The following is a 12823-nucleotide window of genomic DNA, read 5'->3' on the forward strand; positions in this document are numbered from 1 at the left end:
GCAACTTCTAACTTGCAATGCTAATGTAAAGTCTAGTTGTAGATTTAGAATGTATGACTCCAGGCACTCCCGTGGTGCTGTTCAGAATAGAATAGAATAGAATTGGTTAGGAGGGAGCTTGGAGGTCTTCTAGTCCAACCCCTTGCTTAGGCAGAAAACCCTACACCACTTCAGATGCACTACTTCACTTCAGAATTCGAGATTTAAGTTTAATTAAAAGATACTACAAGTGAAAATAACATTTTAAAATGACTCTAAACATTTTTTTTATTCTAAGGCTTTGTTTTCCAGTGTTGGAAACGAGTTATATTGTTAAAGTGAATAGCAAGACTTAAACCTGAAAAATTCTGCCAACTAGCACGCCTGTGATTTCAGAAATGTATTTAATTGTCTGTTTTTTTTCTTAACAATGCACCAGTGTTCTGGTACTGACTGCTTGATTTACCCTTCACAAGTGCAATATGCTGTGGGATTTTCTTTATTAGTTGTCTCTTATTAACTCTTTAAACAAGGGATGAAATTCAGCATGTTCAGGCAGATTCTATAGAAGTACTCCGCAAAGCCAGGACTGCCAATGCAAATGCTGTGACATGTCTGCCCAATATGTGGTAGAACATTTTGTGCCTGTATAGGCCTTACCAGCCACCTGTGGACACATCATGAACAGCCCACAACCCATTAGATGTCAAGGTCCTCCTCGAACATGATGGACGAACATCATCATCATAGAACCAGTGGTGGGGATAATGTGTAGTTCGGAGAACTGGTAAATCGCACCACTGACTGGTCCCTCCCTACCCTCTCCCTCACTCCTTCCTGGGCTCATAAACCGACACACACATACACACCCCAGAACAGGTAGGGTAAAAATTTGAATGTCACCCCTGCTTAAAAACCAAGCCTGAGCGTGTAGGGTACTGTATTTGCTTAAATCCTACTTTATAGTATCTATGAAGTATCAGACTCATTGGTCTGGAAGCCAGCAGGCTGTATACAAATTCAACAAGTGGCTTTAAATGATTACAATGAGTCACTATTACTTTTACAGTTCGATATATAATAAAGAGGCAGCTGCTGCTACTACTGCTAAGAGGAATGCTAACAATCAGAATTAACCTAGAAACATAGAAGTCTGACGGCAGAAAAAGACCTCATGGTCCATCTAGTCTGTGTCGTATTAAAGGAAACCTTTGCGGCCATGTGCTAACTCATCTGGATGTCTGCAGCTCAGGTATGGTTATTACGGTATGTTATACATGTTGAAGTATGATAGCCATATTTCACTATTAAGGATGTGTTTTAACAATAACTTGCTTTCTGTTGAGGATTTGGTATGAATCCTGTTTACTCCAAGTCTACTGCAACTTTCTGTATATTAATTCCTCAGACTGACTGACTGACTAAAATAAATCCCATTTAACAGGTTATTTAAAATGTGCTAAATTTATTAGATATATAATGTTAACGGATACCGGTCACTCAGTTTGTTATAGCTCTTTGATACAACCGCTCTACCTCCCACTTAACATTCTTCGTACATTCAACCTATTTCCTGAATGGGCTAATCCGGCCGAATGATATCCGGTTAAACGGTAAAGCTTGAAACGCTAGAGAGCGCTGTCCTTGATAATGAACTACATCTCCCAGCAGTCTCTGCTTCGACTTCGGTTTCCGCAACTGGTGTCAGCAATACGTTATAGCGGCAATGGCTAGAGCGGGAGAAGATGGTAAACTAGCGGCACCTTGTGGAGTCGGTGCGTTTACAAGCGCTTGCGCTATTGGTCGGATCATGTCCGCGCGCTCGGTGGGCACCGAAACGCGGTGTGCGGAGCGGCGCTGCCTTCTGTCGATGGCTGCCGCGTCGATTTTGTCTCCGCTTTCTCTGAATAGGTGCCGCTGTTTGATCCGGTTCTCCCCCCGCGCTTTCTTTTCGCCGGTGCCATGCTTAGACAGGAGCGCTCGTCATCTTATCAAGAGGTATTGGGAGAAAAGCGGGGAGGGAGGCGCTCTGACTGATAACAAGGTGCCTGCAGGCGAGGCTTTGTACGCGATCGGCGCTTCAGGCTAACAGTTGGGTGGCGTCGAGAAACAATTAGCCTGCAAGGGAAAAGACCAGTGGTTTTTGCACGGGCACAAACAAGCCACAACAACAACAATACAAACTTTGGAAGGAAGTCCCGCCAAAGTTCAACGAGAGTTACTCCAAAATAATAGTACCATCCTGTGGATGTCTTAGTAGACAAAAGGATACATTAAGGCAGACGTGTATAGGTGTGCCCCTTTACGCATACATTACAAGTATGTAATGTATGTGTATCCTCAGCGTTGCCGCCTGTGGATGCATCGGAATGCCGAGTTTAAGTGAATCTGGCTCGAGCAATTTAAAGAGAGAGAGTTCATTAATGTATTCATTAATGTATTGTATTAATGTATTCTTTAATACAGTCGAGAGAGTCCAGAAATATTTCACAAGTAGAGCCCTTCACTTCTCCGCTAGCAACAAAATACCTTATTCCACCAGACTTGAAATACTAGATAAAACAATTTACAACTACCTCACCTGTCCTTCCTGCTAATGACTTCACCTTCAACCACAGCAATACACCAGCATGTAATAGATTTAAACTCAATGTAAACCGCTGCAAACTCGACTGCAGAAAATACCAATTCAGCAATACAGTGATCAATGCCTGGAAGGCACTCCGACTCTCTGGTTTCTTCCCCAAACCCCCAAAACATTAACCTTAGATTGTCTACAGTTGACCTCTCCCCGTTTCTAAGAGGTCTGTTAGGGGCGTGCATAAGCGCACCACTGTGCCTAACATCCCTGTCTTATCTTTTATCATTACTTTTTACTTATGTTTATACAAACTACTACTGTCCTATACATGTTTGAATAATAAATAAAATATAGAAATAAACCCTTGCAGAGCTCCATGCAGGCGGAGAGTATGCCCTTTGAACAAACTGACTGTAAACCGTTAATGAAGAATTTTAGTACATGGTAACAAACCCACTGAAAGCGGGAAACTTTTCTTAAAGATTGGTAGGACTGGATTGTTAGTAGGTTATTCCCCCCCCCCCCCAATTTAAAGCAGGTTTTTTGGGGGCAAGATGGCAAGAATTCAGAAATAGGCTTTCTTGAGCTGAACCTCCAATAGCACTTTTAAAAAACTCTGGAAGCTGCAATTGAATTTTATTTATTAAATTTATATGCTGCCTGTCTCACCATCCAGGGTGACTCAGAAACCTATACCTTTGGCACCCCTCCTTTAAAGATCGTGCACAGCAGTGTTTTCTTCCAACCTTGGCATCTTTAAGATGTATGGACTGCTGCTTGAATTCTAGCTTGCAGGGAAAGTTTTTGACCTACAAAAGGTTATGTGCCATAGTTAAATATTAGTTTTACAGATGCCTTAAGATTTTTGTTGTTACTGCTGCATTCTGGTATCAGCCTAATATGTTTGCTCTTCCAGGAAGAACCTTAAAGAGTAGGGTTTGGGAAAAGCTAAAAACATATATTACAAGTTTTTATTACAAGGCTAATATCCAGGCTTTAGAGCAGTGTTTCTCAGGGATGCAGAGTGATGTGCTTTTTTTGCCGCAGGGAATAGGGGTTTTTTGCATCAAACAATAGCACAGAGCACAGAGCAGGAGATATGAAGTGCATATAACAAACCCTTAAGAGACATTATGGAAAAATATTTAAATGAAAAGAAAGGAGAGAGATGGAAATAGTGAGACAAACGTAAGTTTTCCGAAAGCTAAGATGAGGAAATATGATGACGCCTATGTAGCGTTTGGCTTCTCTGCAGGGGTGGGCTACAACCTGGACGGGGGGGACGACACACAGTGGGGTAGCAAAAACGGAGCTCCACCCCAAAGTACCCAATTTGCACTGAAAAATGTTGAAAGAAAATGCAGGGCATCCTGCATAAGCCATACCCACAGTGTGGTAGTAAAAATTTTGGTAGCCCTTCACTGCTTCTCTGTGACTATGGGGAGATGAGGAAAGACTGCTATGTTTACTGTGTCTAAAAATGTTGGCAGCAGACAGCATGAAGCCAAATAAATTAAGGCGTCACTTAAACACATTACAGCCCAATCGTTCTGATAAGCTGCTTGAGTTTTTTCAGCAAAAACATGCTAAATATTGCAAACAATTGTCCCGGCGGAGAGTTGGGTGTGTGTGCAAAATGTTTACTTCTTCCTAGGGTGGTGTAGCAGAAAATAATTGAGAAACACTTCTTAGAGTCTTTCAAAACTCTTCTTGAAGTTTCATGAACACAGTGAACAAAGCAAGGACTGATAGATGTTCTAATTATGTGAAATTCAGCAAATTTCAATTTGTCTTCATTAAGCACTGCATGTGTTGCATTTGAAGGACATTTTGGAAAATTATGTGTAACTCCCACTAAAGAGTAATAATTCAAGGATTCCAAGAAACTAAGTTAGTTTCTAAAGTGTCACATTTTCTCGGCTTTGTTGATTGTCATTATTTATTCAAAAGTAAGTCCCCAGTGAACTTAAGGAGTTTATACTCATTTCCCCTTTCCCATCACTGGTGAATATGGTTGGTCACAGGGATTAAACACTATCGGGTCAGGGGTCAGGGGCCATATTGTGCCGTATCATGACCTTTTTTGCCTTTGGGGAGATGCGATGGGTATGGCCTGTGTGTGACATATCTGGCCTGTGGACCACCAGTTTGACAGGCTTATAGTAGGTCAACACATCTGGAGGGCCCTGGATTTGGAAAGTCTACTCCAGTAATACTACAAGGAGAAGTTATTCATATGTTACTTAATGTAATTGAGCTTGCTTTTGTTTCATATCAGTTTTACTCTTCATTCCCAAAGAATTGAAATTTACCCTTTGGATTTTCACACTCAGAGGAACTGTCTTAAAGCACTAATTTTAACTTTTCTTTTCTTTTTAATTCTAATGATTGCTGAGTGTTTTATTTCTCTTAGCATATTTTTAGGGGGGGACATTGTGCCGCCTTTTGCATGGAACAGCTTTTAAATTGCTGCATTGCTTCTCAGCTTGGCATGTCTGGGTGTGAGCAAACATGCAGGAAAAGGAAGGTGAGTATTGCTGGTTGGTGAGATAAACAAGCCTATGCAGACAGACAAGGCACCATATTTAGAAAGCTCAGGAAATTGGCTGCGTGTTTGCATTCACTTGGCTTGGTCGGACTGAGTTGTGCTGACAAATTCTCTGCTGGTCACTATGACAGAGTTTAAGCTTTCGGCTTCTTGTTTTGCATATCAATAATTCAGCTGCTGCAACCACATCTGTTTGCTTCCTTGCTTCTCCTCCAACCTAAAGAGCAGTTTTCCTTAAGAGGACACTGTCCAGGTGCTCTGGATTACCAGTCCATCAGTCAATCAACAGACTAGCTTGGTTGATGGAGTTGTAATGGAGTGTCTCTGGATAGCATCATGTTAGAAAGGGCTGCTAACTGTGGCAACAGTTTAGTTTCTTAAATCTGTGACGGGAAACAAAAATGTTTTGTAACATCATAAACAGCAGATGTTTTTATAGAATAAATTTAATCCGCAAACAGGTTTGGCCATTTTGTTGTAGCTTTTATATTCATATTATCGAGGAAAAATCGTTATCTTCAATCAGGAGCGTAGTTGAAGAATATTGGTTTCTTTTACAAAAGGTTGCTACAACAAATTATGGTTGCAGTGTGGAACATTACTATTTTGGGAGTCCATATTGAGTTGCAAGCATCGTCTCTCCTTCATCCCAAGTTTTTTCCCCAACTGACACTGTTGTTCTGTTCCACTTGAATCCTTCTTTACTGAGCTCTTTCTCAGAGGAGCAGGGCCTCCAGAGAAGGGAGGGGGTTTTGAGTTTTATTTTGTAAACCTTGAGGTTTCCCTAAGTTTTGGCTACAGAAGCACTGATATAAGTGTCATAAGAGCACAGACTGAAAAGCAGCCACCGATGTCAAGATTGAGAGGATTCTGTGGCCTAACACTTATCATTTTCTGAAATTCAGTTAGGTGAGGAGTTCTTGAACACTTGCAAAGAAGAGCTGATTTGGAATTCATCTTTTACTCAACAAAATAACTGAAAGGAATGAACCAGACAAGCTGAAAGAATTGTTAGGCAACATTAAAAAAAAGGAAGTCATGCTTCAAAAATGGAATGGGGAAGTGACAGGCTATTGAGTTTGTTGCTGAGACGAATGGAAGAGAAATAAAAGAATAGAATAGAATAGAATTCTTTATTGGCCAAGTGTGATTGGACACACAAGGAATTTGTCTTGGTGCATATGCTCTCAGTTAAGTGCATAAAAGAAAATATAGATTTGTCAAGAATCGTGTGGTACAACACTTAATGATTGTCATAGGGCGTCTATGAAGAAACAATCAATATTAATAAAAATCTTAGGATACAAGCAACAAGTTACAGTCATACAGTCCTAAGTGGGAGGGAAAGGGTGATAGGAATGATGAGAAAAAACTAGTAGAAATAGAAGTGCAGACTTAGTAAAAGGTTTGACAGTATTGAGGGAATTACAGTATTTGTTTGGCTCTCCCTTTAAACCTTTAAAGATAAAATGAATTCTGTGTTTTTCTCACAGGCTTGTAAATGGGAAAGTGGGCTGAGATTTGAACCAGTGCACGTTTATTCAGAAATAAAGTAAGCCTCCTAAGTTACATGGAATATATTTCCTGTGAATTTCCCACAACACCAGTCCTAATCTATAATTAAGTGAAAGGAAATTCAGTTTTTCTTCCACTAAAGCTGAGAATTAAATAATTGGGAACTCAAAATTACAGAGCACAGTGTTAGATCTTCTCATTCAGTGGTGGGATTCTACCGGTTCTGTGGGCATGGCTTGGGCGTGATGTAGCTTGGTGGACATGGTAGGGGAAGGATACTGTAAAATCTCCATTCCCTCCCCACCCCAGAGGATTCAAATTTCCTCCCAATCAGTTGGGACAGAGAATAGATGGGCTAAGGGGCCAGCCGGAGGTGGTATTTACCAGTTCTCCGAACTACTCAAAAGTTCCACTACTGGTCCTCCAGAACTGGTCAGAACTTGCTGAAACCCACCATTGTTCTCATTGGTAATAATAAAAAATAGTATTCATGATACAGATGTCACTCGTTATTTGTGTCTGATTTATAGTGATTATATAAACCCACAAATCCAAGTAAAGATTTTACAAGTCTTTACAAAGAACCTAAGAAGAGCTTTTTTAAATTCCAGCATTCTGTTCTGATTAGATCTAACCAGAAGCATTTGGGAAGCTCACAAGGAGTCTAGGAGGGGAAACCCAAGGATGACGGTGAGGGGAAATGGAATAGAGTGAATAATATGAATTCAAGGGTTGCTCTTACATTGAAGCAGTACTGAGCAATATTTTGAAGGCTGTGTCGGCTGCATCTCATGGCAATGATTCAGGAGATGTTTCTCTCTCCAATGATTCCAGGCAGCTTGCTCTTTTTGTTTTAATTAACTGCCATGCAGTATGACCAAGAGCAAAAAACAATCCTACACATCTAAAAGGCCTTAGTGAAATTGTTTATATATTTAGTTGATATTCAATTTATGGTCCACCTATCTTGCCATCCAAAGCAATTGGAGATCGGTGTTATTCCTCCTCATAAACTATTATAAACAGGAGCTCTGTTGTCATTCCAAGGGCAGGTTGTTCTACCATGTTGATTTAGCAGGATCTGCAAAAAAAAATATGGGCTGTGCCTAGCCATCTAGATCTAAATCATGTCAAGATACAGCAAAGTGGTAGTCTTGCATTGGAATGCAACAAGCAACAAGCAAGCAAGGTCACATATGCGCTGTTTCATTCTGGACCAGCTACAATATCTGAGCTCTCTTCCAGAGCTAGATATAAAAACCTCATTGCAATAATCCAACTGTGAGCTACCAGTACATGTGGAGCCTCCAACATTAGGCAAATGTTATATAAGTCAATGCTGGATCCAAGACGATTCCCAGATGGCAAACCTGTTGAATAATAGGGAGTATGTTCCATCCAGAACAGGTATTTCACTTAATTTTAAAGCTTAAATCCATTCCAGGAATCAGCTTGTTTTCATTGAATTGTGTTTCTCTTTTATTCAGTCCCTTACCTGATATTGTACAAAGGTGCTCAAATATCAATACTGAGCTTGTAGGAGAAATGTAATACAGCTGAGGATCTTCAACATGCCAGATGCAACTAGTACTAAATCAGGCATGATCCTTCCAAATAACTTCATACAGATACTGAATAACATGGGAAACAAGGTAAATTCTTGGGACTCAATAGTGTGTTCAGTGTCACCTTCTAGAAATACTTAGGCAAGAGTAAACACATCAGAAATTTGGAGTCTCTAGTCCAAAGCTCCCAAAAGGATACCAAAATGATACTATGATCAATAGTATCACACTGCCATATCTATCTCTCATAAAGATCACCCATCAAAATAATGGAAGCCATCTCTGTGCCACAACTAAGTCTGAACTGAGACTGGAAAGGATCTAGAAAATCCATATCTTCAAAAGGATCTCTGATTTTTCTATTGGGTTGCTTAAATATAGAATATTAGACAAGCCAGAGATATTTATAGTCATTAAAATCGATCCAGTTTGGAGGTAGTTTCTCTAGAAAAGTCTTCAAAATCTTCTCTTTTCTCTGCTATAGAGGGATCTTAATGTAAGATATCATTGGTCAGCTATAAAGGAAATCTAAGAAGCAAGTTGCAGTGTGAATAAATTGAAGTATTTTATTCATTTCCTGTACAAATCACCAATGGAACAAGTTCACACAGATATTATTAGATGCTATGGTGGACATTTTAGGCAGTATTAAGACAGGTATGGATATACTATGGGATGCGGTGGCTCAGCGGCTAAGACGCTGAGCTTGTCGATCAGAAAGGTGGGCAGTTCGAATCCCTAGTGCTGCATAAGGGAGTGAGCGCCTGTTACTTGTCACAGCCTCTGCCAACCTAGCAGTTCGAAAGTACCGTATTTTTCAGACTATAAGACTTGCCCTTTTCCTCTGTAAAAGAGGTTGATAATTTGGGTTTATCTTATACTCTGAATGTAGCTTTTTTCAAAGCTTTTTTTTCTAGCTATAATTAGATGCTAACAATCTTCCCTGCTCTTGCCTTGCAGGTTCTTTCATTGTTATTCTCTGCGAAGAATGTTTTCCAAGAGCTAAGTCTTTGCAGAATGTTTATTTCCAGCCCTAACAAGGTGCTAACAGCTCTTTCCAGCTTGCAAGCTCTTTCATTGCTACTCTTTGGGAAGAATATTTTCCAAGCCTTAAATCTTTGCAGATTTTTTTTTTCATTGCTCTTCTTGCTCCAAATATTTCTTTCCAGTTGATAATGATGTTCCCAGCTCTTACTGGCTTGCAAGCTCTTTCATTGTTACTCTCCAAATAAGATTTTTTACAACCCCTAACCAAGGGATAAGATAATGTGCTGAAACTGACCAGATTAAGGACACTAGCCAGATGAATATCTGGTAAGCAGATTCTTTTCCCTAATTCCCCCCCCCCTCAAACTAAGGTGCATCTTATACGTTCCAAAAAATAGGGTACTTAAATAATGCAAGTAGAAAAATAGGGACCACTTTTGTGGGAAGATAACAGTGTTTCATGTGCCTTTGGCGTTATGCCGGCCATATGACCACAGAGACGTCTTCAGACAACGCTGGCTCTTTGGCTTTGAAACTGAGATGAGTACCGTCCCTTAGAGTCAGGAATGACTAGCCCATATGTGTGAGGGTAACCTTTACCTTTATGGGTATACATACTATAAAGCAGTGTTTCCCAACCTTGGCAACTTGAAGATATTTGGTCTTCAACTCCCAGATTCTGGGAGTTGAAGTCCAAATATCTCCAAGTTGCCAAGGTTGGGAAACACTGCTATAAAAAACCCTGGGAATTCTTCATAAAACAATACTAGCACATTACCAGCCACAAAAGCTACATCTTCTACCTGGCAGCCCTTAAAAGTTCCACTGGCCAATTCTGCGTGCATGGCATTATATACAGTATTTTACTTCTTTTCCTTTCTGATGACTTCACCCCATACTTTGCAATGGTGTTTATGCTATGTTCAATTGTATCCATTTCAGAATTGTGTTGTTTAAACTTCTGGCCTTTCTGCTCCATTTCCCACATGTCCTCTGTGTACCATGGGACATTTTTGTTTCTGAAACAAGACAGAACCACAGTATGATATCTGGAACACTTAACTAAATTGATGCTAGAATGATTGGTCAGATATCAGAAACATCCCCCAGAGTTACTTCAACTCCAGTTAGATCATTAACTTCTGGAGATGGAGGGAACTGTGAACTCTGTCTTCCGAAAGGAGGTCATCTGTTTGACTAGATGCTGATCCATTCATGACAAGACATAATTTCTGGGACTCCTATACATCAAATTCTCCACTCCAAGGCAAATCCCAGATGAAGGCATCACCAATCTTATGGACGGCTCCTGAAACAGTCTAGTTACGACCCCCAGAAACTATAAAATGCATCAGATCTTTAGATACGTTTATACCTTGATGGCTCATGTCTGTGAGACTTCTGCCAACTCAAGTCAAGGTAATGAACTGAATGATAAAATAGAATAGAATAGAATTTTATTGGCCAAGTGTGATTGGACACACAAGGAATTTGTCTTGGTGCATATGCTCTCAGCGTACATAAAATAAAATAAAATGCTGGTAAGATGTGATTTAATGTGAAGCCCTGATTGGGAAACCTAACAATTTATACATCAGCAGAATCCCTGCTGTCACCTGAACAAACCCTCAGAACTAATGCAATCCCAACAAGAGGCCTGGAAAAAGAAATTGGGCTTTTGTTGGCGAACAGTGCCTCTTGCTTTGGAGTGAGGCTCATCTATGTAGCAATCTCCTATTCCTGTTGCATGAAAAAAATTAGATTGAAATGTGGTAGTAAGTAGGGACTTAAAACTTTTGCAAAAACATTTTAAAAATGGCTCAATTTTACAGTGGGGAATGGGAGGAAAAAAATACTACATTATGATTCAGCTGGTTGTTTTAGAACATGAAGAGAGGCAAGAAGCAAAGGAAAACTAGGTCCCTTCCCCCGAAATGTCTTCCTTTATTTTCATCCAATTCCTGAGATTTTTGTGCAGTATGTAGGGATTGTCAGATATGACAAACAGGAGACATTGACAAAAATCATCCTGACAGCTTGAGCTTTGAGGGACAGAGCAAGAAAGCATCTAGCTTATTTTGATGCAGGAAAAAAGTATTTGGCCATTTTTAAATTGTGGTCATTTGAAATGAAATCTAAAAGCAGTGTCACTAAAGATAAAGTAACTGGGCCAATGTTACCCTGAGAATTTTGTAGTTCAGTGACAATTTGAATTTTGGATGAAGCAATTACATCATGAGGTTAAAGTGTACTCGGTTGTATCATCCAAGAACTCCAAATATTTCCTAGCTTTGCCTCTTCACAACTGTGGCTAAAGTGATGCGTGTTTAGCAAGACGGATTTGTACTTCTTAAGAGTCAAACAGAAACTTTTCTTTCTTTTCATAGGGGTCGGTGTTAATCCATCATAGAACCCAAGATCACCCATCCCAAGTTTGCTTTGTTTCAATAAACCGTTTGTAATGCGTACATGTTTCAGGCATGAATAGAGCAGCCATAATATAAGAAATGAAGTATCTAGAATAAGAATAGTCTATTCAGATGGCTAATATTTACATTTGAGCCCAGTAATATGCCAACTACAGTAATCTGAGCAGTGGTAATTGTGTTTGCAGCTAAATGAAGATATGGAGTGTGGACCTGCAAATTCTGAAAAGGATCAGGAAGATACCAGTTCAACAATCCTTCCAGGTGAGGCTTCTGACCTTGTCAAACTGAATAATTCACAATGGAACATCTTAAGTTCTTGTTGGATATTGTTGCAGATTGACAAGTAATACTCAAAGCAATGATATCTCTCCAAAGTATCAAGTGACGGTTGCTATTTGTTAAAGACAGGTAGATTGCTGAACTGTTCAATGGGTATAAGGTGTAAGAAGAGGTCTCCTTTACAATGAATGTTCTGCCTCTGGTAGTACACACACCAGCAATTCAGATGCTCAAAGGAAATGTGGAGAAAGCTGATCACTACATTAGTCGTAGATAACAAATTCTCACAGCAAACCCACACTCAGTAAAAGACCTCGGAATACTAATTTCAAATGACCTAAGTGCTAAAGCCCACTGCAACAATATTGCCAAAAAGGCTTCCATAGTTGTAAACCTGATTCTACGTAGCTTCTGCTCTGGCAATCTCACACTACTGACCAGAGCCTACAAAACCTATGCCAGGCCCATCCTCGAATATAGCTCATCTGTCTGGAACCCTCACCACATCTCAGACATCAACACTCTCGAAAACGTCCAAAGATACTTCACCAGAAGAGCCCTCCACTCCTCCACCCGAAACAGAATACCCTACGAAAACAGACTAACTATCCTGGATCTTGAAAGCTTAGAACTGCGGCGCCTAAAACAAGATATAAGTATTGCTCACAAAATCATTCGCTGTAATGTCCTTCCGGTCAACGACTACTTCAGCTTCAACCGCAACAACACAAGAGCATGCAACAGCTTCAAACTCAATGTTAATCGCTCCAAACTTGACTGTAAAAAATATGACTTTAACAATCGAGTCGTCGAAGCGTGGAACTCATTACCTGACTCAATAGTGTCAACCCCCAACCCCCAACATTTCTCCCTCAGACTCTCCTCGATTGACCTCTCCAGGTTCCTAAGAGGCCAGTAAGGGGCGTACATAAGTGCACTG

General features: G+C 40.1%; 1 protein-coding gene across 3 annotated transcripts in view; it reads left to right on the plus strand.

Moving 5' to 3' along the window:
* Positions 1 to 1124: 1124 nt before the first annotated feature.
* PACC1 (proton activated chloride channel 1) overlaps positions 1125 to 12823 on the plus strand; it is a 34543-nt gene continuing 22844 nt past the window's right edge. Inside the window, exons 1-2 of one of the 3 annotated variants that reach the window (XM_070734457.1) lie at positions 1125 to 1231; positions 11790 to 11865. In XM_070734457.1, the coding sequence (XP_070590558.1) occupies positions 1217 to 1231; positions 11790 to 11865 (91 nt within the window). In that variant the 5' untranslated portion in view covers positions 1125 to 1216. Of the gene's footprint in view, positions 1246 to 1696; positions 1978 to 11789; positions 11866 to 12823 lie in introns of those variants that run through there. The other 2 variants (XM_070734455.1, XM_070734456.1) reach the window with 2 other exon arrangements.

Source organism: Erythrolamprus reginae, chromosome 1 (assembly GCF_031021105.1).
Source record: "Erythrolamprus reginae isolate rEryReg1 chromosome 1, rEryReg1.hap1, whole genome shotgun sequence".
In the NCBI taxonomy this organism is placed as follows: domain Eukaryota; kingdom Metazoa; phylum Chordata; class Lepidosauria; order Squamata; family Dipsadidae; genus Erythrolamprus; species Erythrolamprus reginae.